The 12952-nt window shown below is 43.2% G+C and overlaps 1 protein-coding gene across 1 annotated transcript; it reads right to left on the bottom strand.

The window, feature by feature from the left end:
* Positions 1 to 11738: 11738 nt before the first annotated feature.
* Positions 11739 to 12716, bottom strand: LOC118502442. Its single transcript, XM_036034670.1, has one exon. It carries the CDS (start codon positions 12714 to 12716, stop codon positions 11739 to 11741), a length of 978 nt encoding a protein of 325 aa, XP_035890563.1.
* Between the last annotated feature and the right edge of the window lie 236 nt (positions 12717 to 12952).

The raw sequence follows: 12952 nt of genomic DNA, 5'->3' as shown, positions 1-12952 counted from the left end.
CGATTTAACTGAGTTGAAAAATAATATAATTATTGTAAAAATAATTTACTGATAATTATATTCCGACATTTAAATTATTAATTTAAAATTCTGCAAGCAATTGCAGCATTTTTAAATTAAATTGTACAATAATTTAATAAAGCGCTGATCGTGTCTATTTTGATCATGATAAAGATATTCTCATTAAATTAATTTTTGTAGTACAAAACCTTAAAAAAAAAACAAAATATTTCAATTACAATACTACCCATTTCTCGCGCCAACTATCGGCCAGCTGGATTGTTGTGTGCCTCAACAAACGGCCCGGTTCCTCCGTTCCTGGCTTCGCAGCATCATCAAGGAAAACACGAACAAACGGCAAAAGGGGGTCAACTATTTCCTCGTATCCATTTCAGTCGCGCACTGGTTCGCCAGGCGGCCCACCGGTGAAAAAGGCCGCCCGTTAGTGGTGTTGCGCTCGCTCTCGTGCTCGGTGCTTTCTCGCTCTTCTCCTTGCACTTGAAATTGGCCCTCCGGCCGGATGGCTTCGCGAGCCATTCGAATCAGGCTAGGGTCAGACAGAAACAACACCAATTCAATGCGACACGTAGCAAAGTGCTTGCATTGCGGCAGTGCTCCAAGCGTGCCGGGAAGGCAAGCGCGGGTTTGCAGTGTTTTGGCACTGGAGCTTTGCAGACACACACACACACACTCACACGAACGCAACCAGGCACAAACAGGCCACCCCAGTCAGACGATGAACGAAGAGCTTCCAACTACCCTAGAAATGCGGTGGAACGAAGAGAATAATAAAAGCAACATTGGCAGGAGCGGGCAAACAGTAACAGTGTGGAGCAAAAACATTTGAAAAGCAAAAAAACCAAATCATACACATCCCCAACCGGCCCGATCGAGACTTTGCATCGTATGGCATGCAACCATGTGGGAGGTTTTTTTTTGTTTTTTGGCCAGCGTTGTTTCCTTTCGGCAAACCATCGTTCATGTTTAAAATAACTCTAAAAGATGCAGCGCAAGCAAATATGGCCAAACGCGTAGACACCGAAAAGGGTTTTTTGGGCTCAGTTGACGAACTATTTGCATGGGTTGCGATCTACAGGGGAACAAAGTCAATGAGTGCCAGTGGTGAGAAATGATTCATACAGTGAGTTACATATAATTATGTGGTATAATCACGCGCACTTAACGTATAGCGTTGCTGCTGGTATAACTGGTATAAGACCAGCAGAGTTAGAGTGATAGAGTTGAAGGTACGCGTTCGAAGCGAGTAAAGCTGCACGTTCTTCTCTCTCGGAACGCCAAACAGTGAACATCTAGATTGCGATACTTAGAGCTATTATAAAATTAGGGTTTTTTAACGTTAGGTTTAGTTAGTTTAGATGTAGTTGTAGGTTAGGCTTATCAATAAATTATAATTGGCGCTGTAGACAGTTCAGGAAGTGCTTAAAAACAGTGGAATAGAATTGGATTAATAATCCTTTCTAAAGTGGTTCCCGCAATTTGCACCGGCAGCTAAAGGATTGAATCCGTTGTTTGGTTCGAGGACCCCCCGGCATAACCTGCACCACACGTAAGTAAAACTTTTTTATTAGTTTTACTAACGCATACTCGATACTACAAGATAGGTCGATAATTGCAAAAAGTGTTTATAATTGTAGTTATTTTCGTTATAAACACGTGGTGCGAGACAATTCATCGAGTCTTCTCCACACACACATCCAACCAGTACTACTAGATAGGCTGAGCGGACATTGGCATTAGTATTATCACTCGTGATAATAGATGCCGAGAGAGATCGAAAGAGAAAGAGAACATTTTGACCAACACGTTAGCTGGCGTTCACCTAGTGTTAGGTCAGATTCGGACACAGAAACAGATTCTAACAGTTCCATAAAATCCGTAACGATGGAAAATCAAATTGTTGAACAACTTAAGCAGTTAACTTTAGGTCTATCTCAAATTAATGAGAGACTTAATATTCAGGAACAATCTATTAAATGCACTCAGGAACAAATTTGTGCTCAGGCTCATCAAGTGAACCACGTGGAACCTACCACTACATGCAAGGTTGAAGATTTTTATAGGATCCCCGATCCGATCAAATCTCTTCCTACTTATGACGGTAACAGAAAGCAACTGACCGCATGGCTTGATACTGCTGAGAGCACATTGAACCTTTTCAAAGACAGAGTGAATAGTGAAGTGTATGGTGTGTACGTAACAGCTGTTTGCAACAAAATCGAAGGAAAGGCAAAAGACACAATTTGTGTTGCTGGTAACCCGAAGGATTTCGATGAAATTAAAATAATTTTAATCGATGCCATTGGAGATAGGCGTGAACTTTCGACTTTTAAGTGTCAATTGTGGCGACACACAATGACAGAAGGAATGACAATACATAAGTATTACCAACAGGCTAAAGAAATTATTCAGAATATTAAATCAATTGCAAAGCAAGAAAGAGATTATAGGGACAACTGGACAGTGATCAATAAGTTCATCGATGAGGATGGTTTGGCAGCTTTTGTGGCAGGGTTGAAAAAACCATACTTCGGTTATGCTCAAGCAGCTCGCCCAAAGGACATAGAAGATGCGTACAATTTTCTATGCAAATTTAAATCGCAGGAAGTAAATTCCAATAGAATGAACAGTCAACCACCTCCCAGTTCACCATATAAGCAGGTTCAGCAAAGCAGACCAAATTTTGGTAATTATTCACGAGCACAATCGGGTTATTTGAAAAAGCCTGATAATCAATATCCGCAACCAATGGATGTTGACAATTCCATGAGAACAAAACACACTAGCTACAATAGAACGGTCAATAACACTGAAACTACGAATAACAGTGAAAATAATTCAAATTTTCAACGGGCCACTTCGATAGAAAATCTGACTTGAAAGAATCATTGAATTTTTTGCCATACATAACTGTTTACGACAGCTCTTTGGACAGAACTATACGGTTACTTATTGATAGTGGAGCAAATGAAAATATTCTTAAACCAGGAATTATTTCCAATTGTGAGGATAATTGCTCTGCTACAATATCGAATGTTTTTGGAAATCATGCTACGAGCAAGAAAGCGACATGCCAATTGTTAGGAAAACAAATAAAACCACAAACGTATTTCATTTACAATTTCCATAATTATTTTGATGGACTTATAGGCTCAAAGTTCATGGCCGAAACTAATACTGTAATAAATTACCATACTAATACTATCACTATACAAGGTATAAAAACCAAATTCAAAAAATATTATGCTGACAAATATTTTCATCACACTATAACAGTAACAACTGATCGCAGTGGAGATTGGTTTGTGCCAACTTTTCAACGAATTGATCAAGATACAATAATAGAACCTGGGATGTATTCTTCACTAGACAATAAATCCACCATTAATGTGTTATCAACAAAAAAGATCCCTCCAGAAATTACAACGCTTAAAATAACTGTAAATAATTTTGAAACGATTTCGCCCATTCCGTTTGATTCTAATACCATTCCAAACAAAAGTATGATTGAACAATTAATTAGAACTGATCATTTATCGAATTTTGAAAAAGAGCAAGTTATCAACACCATTTTGAAACATCATCGAGTACTTTTAAAAAATAATGAAAAACTCACGAGTACCACCATAATAAAACACAAAATAAATACAAAAGATGATATCCCGGTGTACACTAAAACTTACAGATATCCACACGTATACAAACAAGACGTAGAAGCTCAAATTAAAGAAATGCTAGAAACGGGCATAATTAAACCTTCAAAGAGTCCTTACGCATCTCCTATTTGGGTTGTTCCAAAAAGAAAAGATGCATCAGGAATACAAAAAGTTAGAGTTGTAATCGATTTTCGGAAACTAAATGAGAAGACGATTAGCGATAAATTCCCTATGCCTGAAATTGAAGATATCCTGGATAGCTTGGGTAAATCACAATATTTTACGATATTGGATCTTAAATCTGGTTTCCACCAGATCGAAATGCATCCCGATCATCAAGAAAAAACTGCATTTTCCACAAGTTACGGTCATTTCGAATTTACTAGAATGCCTTTTGGGCTAAAAAATGCACCAGCTTCATTTCAGCGCACAATGAACAACATTTTAGCAGAGCTTATCGGTAAAATTTGTTATGTTTACTTAGACGATATCGTAATTGTTGGAAACAGTTTGGAAACCCATCTGGAAAACGTTTCAACAGTATTAGAACGATTGGCACAATTTAATTTAAAAATTCAGCTGGACAAATGCGAGTTCTTAAAAAGAGAAACAGAGTTTCTTGGACATACAATCTCTCCTGACGGGATAAAACCAAACCCTGATAAAGTAAAGAAAATTTTGAACTGGCCATTGCCCTCAAACGAAAAACAAATCCGACAATTTCTGGGTTTATCTGGATATTATCGTCGATTTATTAGAGACTATTCAAAGATTACAAAACCATTAACTAAATATCTTAAAAAAGGGCAATCAACATCAAGATTTAATAGAAACACCGTTCGCACATTATAGAAGAATTATTATAAAAAGAAGAGAATACGATGAAAATACGATCACTAATATTCTGCAGAAGTACCATAACGGAAAACAAACGGCCATATTAGCTCCAAAATGTATCATATCATTAATACAAAGTTCTTTCAAGAATCATTTTAGTTGCTGTGGTTACATGATCATGACACACTCACAAGTCAAAGATGTGACGTCGGTTGAAGAACAGAACCAGCTTATAGCAAAGGAACACGAAAGGGCTCACCGTGGCATAAATGAAGTTGAAAGCCAAATGAAGCGATCGTTCTTCTTCCCCAAGATGCATGAGCAAATCAAATCCGCAGTCAACACGTGTACTGTATGCAATAAAAACAAATACGAACGGAGGCCATATAACATCAAAATATCGCCGAGACCGACAACAGAAAAGCCAATGGAACGTGTCCACATGGATATTTTTTCCATCAACTCGAATAGTTTCCTTTCGTTAGTAGATGCGTTTTCGAAATTCGCTCAAATGATTCCTATAGAAACGAAAAACTTGATAGACGTTAAAAGTGCACTGGCAAAATATTTCAGTAATTTTGGAATCCCAAGACAAATAGTTACTGATCATGAAACGACGTTCAGATCCATACAGCTAAAACAGTTCTTGAGCAGTTTAGGCGTTACTCTTACATACGCATCATCCTCAGAAAGTAACGGACAGGTAGAAAAAACGCACTCAACAATAATAGAAATCTACAACACGAACAAACACAAGTTTTTGAACATGAATACGCCAGATATTATCGCCATATCGATTTCGTTGTACAACGCAACAGTTCATACTGCAACAGACTACACTCCAAATGAAATATTGTTTAATCAATTGAATCATACAAATCCTATTGTAATAAAAGAACTAGCAGAGAAACTATTTAGCCAGGTGAAAACGAAAATTGAACTATCAAGGCAAAAACAAATGAAAGGAAACAATAACAAAGAAGAACCACCTTTGATACAGGAAGGCCAGCACGTTTATGTTAAACCGAATATCAGGAAAAAATTAGATGAAAGAGCTAAAATAACTACAGCACAAAATGTAAAAGATAGGACTTTCGAGAACTCAAAACATGTTAAGAGGCATAAAAATAAGATCAAAAGAACTAAAGCCGCTTAGGAATACGTCCGAGGACGTCCGTCTTTCGCCCCGGGGACGAATTATGTGGTATAATCACGCGCACTTAACGTATAGCGTTGCTGCTGGTATAACTGGTATAAGACCAGCAGAGTTAGAGTGATAGAGTTGAAGGTACGCGTTCGAAGCGAGTAAAGCTGCACGTTCTTCTCTCTCGGAACGCCAAACAGTGAACATCTAGATTGCGATACTTAGAGCTATTATAAAATTAGGGTTTTTTAACGTTAGGTTTAGTTAGTTTAGATGTAGTTGTAGGTTAGGCTTATCAATAAATTATAATTATATATTTGCTGCATATTTTGATTTTGGATAACAATTGAAGGAATTGGTTTGCTATCGATGTTATCTATAAATTTTATTTCAAACAATTTAGAAAAATTTAAAACTAGTTCAATTTTAATGTAAAAAAAACGAGATAAAACCATAAAATCACATTGAAATTTAAAGTCATAAAGCAATAAAAGAAATTTGTAATAGTTACAAAAAATGATAAAAGCTGTTTATTCCTAATAAGTTTAAACTACGATATAACAGTCGATTTATTTACAACCAGCATCGTCTGTCTACGAAATGCAACGAGAACACCGCCGTCAATTCGTCTGTCTGACGGTTATGGAATGTTATGATCGGCGGCACGCAGGTGCAGCGCATTCAAAGGGAGAAAGTCATTAGGTTGGGAGGAAATCTTTGGCGTAAGCACCGGGAAGGTTAGCTCCGTGTCCATCCTTACGTAGGTTGTGCGAGGAAAGTGAAGCCGGCGCTCGTCTTGCCCGGGGTAATGCGTTAGCCGTGCGTCGCACTGATGAAGGAGTGGCGAGTAAATGCGAGATGATTTTGCGGTTGCCCGAACGGCCCCGACGGAACGGCTGATGGGCCGGGTGTGATAATCAACAGACGATGGTACTAGGGCCGGAGCGAATCACGGGGGTACGATACTGTAAAAGATGCGATTGGTATTTTGAAGTTGTCACGTGCCGGTCGAGTGGAATGCAATTTTATAGTTTGATGATTGGCTTTTCGGCTTGCCTGGAAGAATAGGTTCGTTCTCTCTGCGGGCGTTGAAGTCTTTTGGTGTCGCTTTGAAAATAAAAGATGTGCAACGGTCCTATGAATGTGATAATTATTATGCAGATTATGGGTGTTGATACTCGCGTTGGGTTTGGTTGTTGAGAAGCTAACGCCATGAAAAACACTCATTGGGTATAAGATTTTTTGAAAGCAATTGCTTCTCGGGAAATCAGTGTTACTGCAAGATATTAACTCGATACAAGATACTCTATTTAGGTGGAATGACAACATTTCCAGCACTTTCTTCACGCAAACATGGTAGCTGCAAATGTGTCATCTGGACATACAAATAGCAACACTGTCTACAAATACGGTGCTCAAGTTTTCGCAACAAAGTGGAGTTTGGCACTTTGTTAGGCCGCACGATGTTTCGTGTGTCCCAGTGAACCCCAGTCCGTCCCAGGCCAGTTCTGTTGCGGTGGGTCCTTTGTTTGACACTTTTCCCCAGTAACCCAGAACACTCGTGTCAACGTGGGGTGCGACATTCGTCAACCTTCTCATCATCGCCACCATGCGCAACACACGAGCTGCGGTGATTCGATCCATGTCGTACCCGGTTTGGTGGGCATCTTGCACCGCAGTTGTTGCAATCCCGACAGGTTGCATGCTGTAGAGGAAGCGAAGAAAGGGTGAAGGGTATGTGGAGGAAAACTACATCCAGTGACAATGTTACTGTAGACTGTGCCGACTGCACATGACCATAAAAGCAATTAAATCATAAAGAGAAAGTTTTCAACCTGCAGCCAGCACCGGCGCACCACCGGTGAGCTGATCTCTTGCCATGGCCGGAACACGGATCGGGTGGCCCAGCACACATATTAGTCAAGCGCAAATAACAACAATAAAGCATGCTCGTACAGTTCGCGAGTCGTTCGTCGGCAGGTCTTGGCAGGAGCACGCAGGGATGGTCGAGGAAGAAAAAATCGCTCCAATCTGTCGGAACCGAAGTAAGCGATTGGGGCAATGTACGGGAAAAACAACAACATAAAATGGAACGAAGGATTGAGGGAGAAAGAGAGTACTAAAACTGCGAAAAAGAGAGAGAGAGTGAGATAGAGAGAGCGAGAGAGCACTAGCAAATATTTTCAGAAGGAAACAATCGATCGCAGGATGCCTGCAACAGGCAAGTCAATAGCAAATGGTAAACGATCGCGGTCAGAGCAGGATCGAAAGTATCGAATCGCGAGAAAAACCAACCATTGTTCGGGCGGGGAGAAAAAGCAGGAAGGCCAGTAGGGGTTGGTTGTTTTTTTTCCTTTCTCGGCCGCGAGGAAGAAACAGCACCCAGCGGCTTTTGTGGCAGACGACGACGCTGGCGCTTGGGCTCTTTTTGGAGGCATCGCAGCATTTATTGCCAGCAGTAACAGCATCGTCCAATTGTTCAAGTGAATTTGACCTACATCACATCGTTTCGATGTAATTTTCCCTTCCGTTCCACCTGCTGCTGCTGCCGCTGCTGCCCGTTGCCGTGTGCTTTCTTCAGTTACCTGCATGCCACAAAATGGTTTCGTGTTGCAGTTTCCACCAGCCGGCAGTGCTAGTGTGGGGTGGGTTGCCAATGTCGGGTGGGCTGGCCCGAGATAGACACTGCGAAGTGCAGGGCATGAAAACGATTTATGAGTAATTAATTATAAGTGGATTCGTAGCTTTTGGAGGGGTTTAAAACTGTAAGAAAATATGCTGCATGTGCTGTTCTTCAGACTATGTTAAGCAGGGTTTGTTAAATAACAACTATTGGGAGAATTAGAGAAGACCCGAAAAAAATCTCCAAGGGTGTATAAAAGCTTCTAAGGCACATTGGATTCTTTGATGGGATTTTAATCTGTTTTTATTTTGTTGGATAATTCGATATAATGATATCAACACCTTAGGATCCAATGCAGTATTGTTTAAAATTTGATGTGCTTGTTGAAAGGCCGTTTAACATTTTACAACTTCAACATTTATTTATTTATTTATTTATTTATTTATTTAGTTCATATTGTCCGCCAATGATGGTTCAACAATGTTCATTAACACTTAAAGGGAAAGCGAGGATGACAGTCAGGATTAGGTGGCAAGGAAAGAGACTTCTCGAAGACGGACACGAAAACGAGACAAGGAGACATTATAGTCGAACAGGTGATAGCACTTGTTGAAAGCCGACAAAGCTCGTAGCAGAGGATCGTTCGAACCGTAACGGGTGTGGCGGGATGGGATATAAAGGGGAGGTCTATCGCGGAGGCGACGGGAAGGAGCATAAAGGGGGATGGCAAACAGAAGAGAAGGGACATCAAGTTCATTTAACAGGAGACCTGCAATGAAGCTAGCACGGATATGGAAATGCCTATCCTCAATGGTTTCTAGCCCAAGAAGACGGCAACGGACTGGATAGGGAGGGAGAGCAAGATGATAGCCGTTAAGGAAGCGACGAACAGCCACACGAGTGAATTTGCGCTGAACACTCTCCAGTCTTGCCATCGCAGTGGAGCCTGGGGGAGACCAGACTACAGCCGCGTATTCCAAGGAGGATCGCACCCAACAGCAGTACAGGGACTTCAAGCAGAGGGGATCGCGGATTTCGGACGATAGCCTAATGATCAGACCCAGTGATTTATTAGCCTTGCTAATTACATAATCAACGTGGGAACTGAAGGACAGCGTTTCGTCGAGCCACACACCTAGATCTTTTACAGAGGATACACGACGTATTACTGTATCACAGAGGGTGTAGCTAAACGGGAAACGAGAACGAGAACGAGAAAACGAGATCACACAACACTTATCGGGGGACAGGAGTAGGCCATTCTTACGACACCAAACAGAGAAGGAATCAAGTACAGTTTGGAGAAGACAACAGTCAGCAGACGAGGACACAGGAAGGAAGATCTTAAGATCGTCTGCGTAAAACAGAAAACCTTCGGCGGGGAGGATGGAAACACAGTCATTAACAAATAACAGAAATAAAATAGGACTAAGGACACTACCTTGAGGAACACCCGAGGAACCTACGAAGGAATCGGACAGACAAGACGAAACTCTAACTCTATACGATCTCGCAACCAGGTAAGTCTTCAGCCAGGACAGTAAACGACCCCCGATACCAAGTCTTTCGAGTTTGGCAATCAGCAGATCGAGAGGAACACTGTCAAAGGCAGTACTGAAGTCGGTGTATACGACGTCAGTTTGACCACCGGATGACATGTTCGATAGAGCAGAGGATACAAGACACATAAGGTTGGAGGAAGTTGTGCGTTTGGGAATGAATCCATGTTGGCGCGGGGATAGGTGACCAACAATGATAGGAAGGATGGAGGAGAGAATAATTGATTCAAGGATTTTGGAAATGGGGGGGAGTAGTGAAATACCACGGTAATTGGAGCATACAGAGCGGTCACCTTTTTTGAAAAGGGGGACCAGCCAAGCAGACTTCCAAATGGTAGGAAAGGAACCCTCATTGATGGATCTCACAAAGACGCGAGTCAAAAGGGGAGCAAAAAAGGAAGCACATTTCTTAAGGACAGAGGAAGGGATACCATCAGGACCAGGCGAGTAGGACAACTTGATCTTTGACAGGGCAGACAATACAGAGGGAACATCAACGTGAACATCGTTTAGGGAGAAGACGTCACAAGGGGTGTACGATAGACCGTCGACTAAAGGCACTGCACTACTGCAAGGATCAACGAAAACACTAGAGAAGTGTTTGGCAAAGAGGCGGCATTGATCGAGAGGATTGGAGGCGGTTTCATCATTAAGGGATAGGATAGAAGGGATGCCGTTAGGATTACGACGCGCATTACTGAACCGCCAGAAAGATCTGGGGTCGGTTGTGAAGCGGTCTTGTAGCCGTACTACAAAGGACGCGTAGCGCCAACGGTTATAAGAGCGATAAGCGCTGGATGCATATTTAAAAATACGAAGCGTAGTCGGGTTACGGTTGCGACGATAATTACGAAAAGCTCGATTCCTGTCGGATTTCAGAGTGCGCAACGATCTGTTCGACCATGGGGGGTGAGGAGGGGGATAGAGGAAGGGACAACAGGAAGGAAAGGCAGCGGTGATCTTCTCATTGAACTTGGAGACAGCAGCATCGATGTTGCAGGATTCCTCGATGAAAGACCAGTCGACAGCCGACAGGACGGCAATAAGTCTCGAATGGTTCATTTTCCGGAAGTTGAATCCACGGAGACCACGGTCACTGCGAGGTAGATGAGCGGCTGGGGGTGACGGAACCGAAATAGTGGTCTCCAGTGCGGGGTGATGCAGGTCGATAGGCACAAGGGGGCATGGTGCGGAATGAACAAACGAACAGCTTTCAGCGGCGGCAGGGTTAGCGAAAAGTAAATCCAGCTGGCGATCGCGATGATTTTTCACCCCTGACAATTGCAGCAATCCATTGTAGGTCATGCCATCGATGAGAGAGCAACCGGATGATGAATAGTTGGGCATGAAGTGGCGTGGTGGGTCGGTAGCGGCATGCCAGGTAATAGCTGGCATGTTGAAGTCACCAAACAGCAACAGTAGGTCGTTTTGCGACATACGTTCGGAAATGTCACATACACTCTCATGCAGATTGTCGAACACATCCACAGAGGAACTGCGTTCAGGAGCGATGTAGATAACACCGATGAACAGGCTGCAGCGATGAAGTTTTACGCACACCCACAGGAGCTCAAGCGATGAGAAAGCGTGACGTAACATGAAGCTGTTTAACGAAGCGGCACAAGCGATGAGCACACCTCCACCACGAGAGTGTATGCTGTTATCAGTACTTCGGTCGCAACGGTATACGATGAATTGCGTGTCAGCTAGTAGTGCGCTGGGTATCGATTCGTCGAGCCAGGTTTCGGTAAGTACCAATACATCGAGATCAGCCTCAGATAATGCGAGTCGGGTGTTGTTCAGCTTGGTGCGCAGTCCTCTGACGTTCTGGTAGTATAGGAGAAGCTCTAAGTTAGGAGCCTGTGCATGTGTCGGCGGAGTATCACGGAGAACACGTGTAGTTAAGGCAGTGGTGGCTCGGGCATAGTGGCGTGGTGCGGATCGGAGAGCGGCGGATTCAGGTGGTTGGGCGGCAAGTTGACTCGTGTACTGGTGGTCGGAAGTGGTTCCCGGGGTCCTGTGTGCCAAAAATTCTGTGCTGTTTGTGAAGTGCGGTGGTCGGTGAATTCACGGAACACTATACCGTTGTGCCAAGTGGATGGTGAAAGCGCCTTTTCTTTTAAGTCAGGCGACATCCCAACTTTAAAGGAGATAAAGCTGAGAGTGCCTGGATCCTTGTCACGTGGCACCAGTCTAATAGTGATGACGTCATCAGTACCTAGCTGAGAAGCCACCATCAGCTTGAAATCGGAGTCCGACACCGATGGAGCAATTCTGGTAAGGTATAACCAGAATTTCGGCCCGTTGGACACATTCAACGGGACGGTCAGCACGGTACGAGACGATGGTGAAATCGGTGCAGTGCCAACGTTGAGAGGTGGCGCAGAAACGGCATCAGGAGGCGTGAAATCGACAAGCCTACGTTTAGGCGCATTGCGGTTAGGAGCGTTTTGGGACGCTCGGTCCAGTTCACCGGGGCGGGAGCTTAATGGCGTTGCTGCGGCGGTTGATGATGTTAGTGGTGCGAGTGGCATCAACGTGTGCGTGTTGGAATTGCTCCTGTCAACAGCCGACAGTACATCAGCACGCACAGCATCCAAGACGGCAGTAAGACGACCGTCAAATTCACGAAGCAACTCGTCCTTCAGAACATCGAGAGCGGTATTGAGCTCATTGAATATAGCTCTACCGCTAAGCCGCGATGCGTTGCAACTTGCGCAAATCCAGAGGGCTTGAGCATCGGGCCGTGTGAATTCCGGAAGAGCAGCTTCGGGGACTCCAATACAACGAAGATGGTAAGATGTATCGCAGGAGCCCGCACACTTGTACAGTTCTTCGTTGTTTACAGGCAGGGAGCACGAAGGACAGGACGTAGCCATCGTAAACACTGAGCTGCACTGACACAGGAACGAAACGCACTAACACAAAACAAGAACGAGTGCGTGAAACGTCGAGGACGCTAGCTCGAATAATAGTCGATAACAGCGCGGTGATGCAACAAATCAGGCCGGAATCTGACACGAATTGAGGACAAGACACCAGTGCAACTATAGACAGCAAATTTCACACGGCAAGGCACGCAGAACACGTTGAAAACACGTAAAAACAACGGAGC

Source organism: Anopheles stephensi, chromosome 2, assembly GCF_013141755.1.
Source record: "Anopheles stephensi strain Indian chromosome 2, UCI_ANSTEP_V1.0, whole genome shotgun sequence".
NCBI classification, from domain to species: domain Eukaryota; kingdom Metazoa; phylum Arthropoda; class Insecta; order Diptera; family Culicidae; genus Anopheles; species Anopheles stephensi.
Note: the sequence above shows the minus strand (reverse complement) of the source record. Positions and strands in the feature narration are given on the sequence as shown.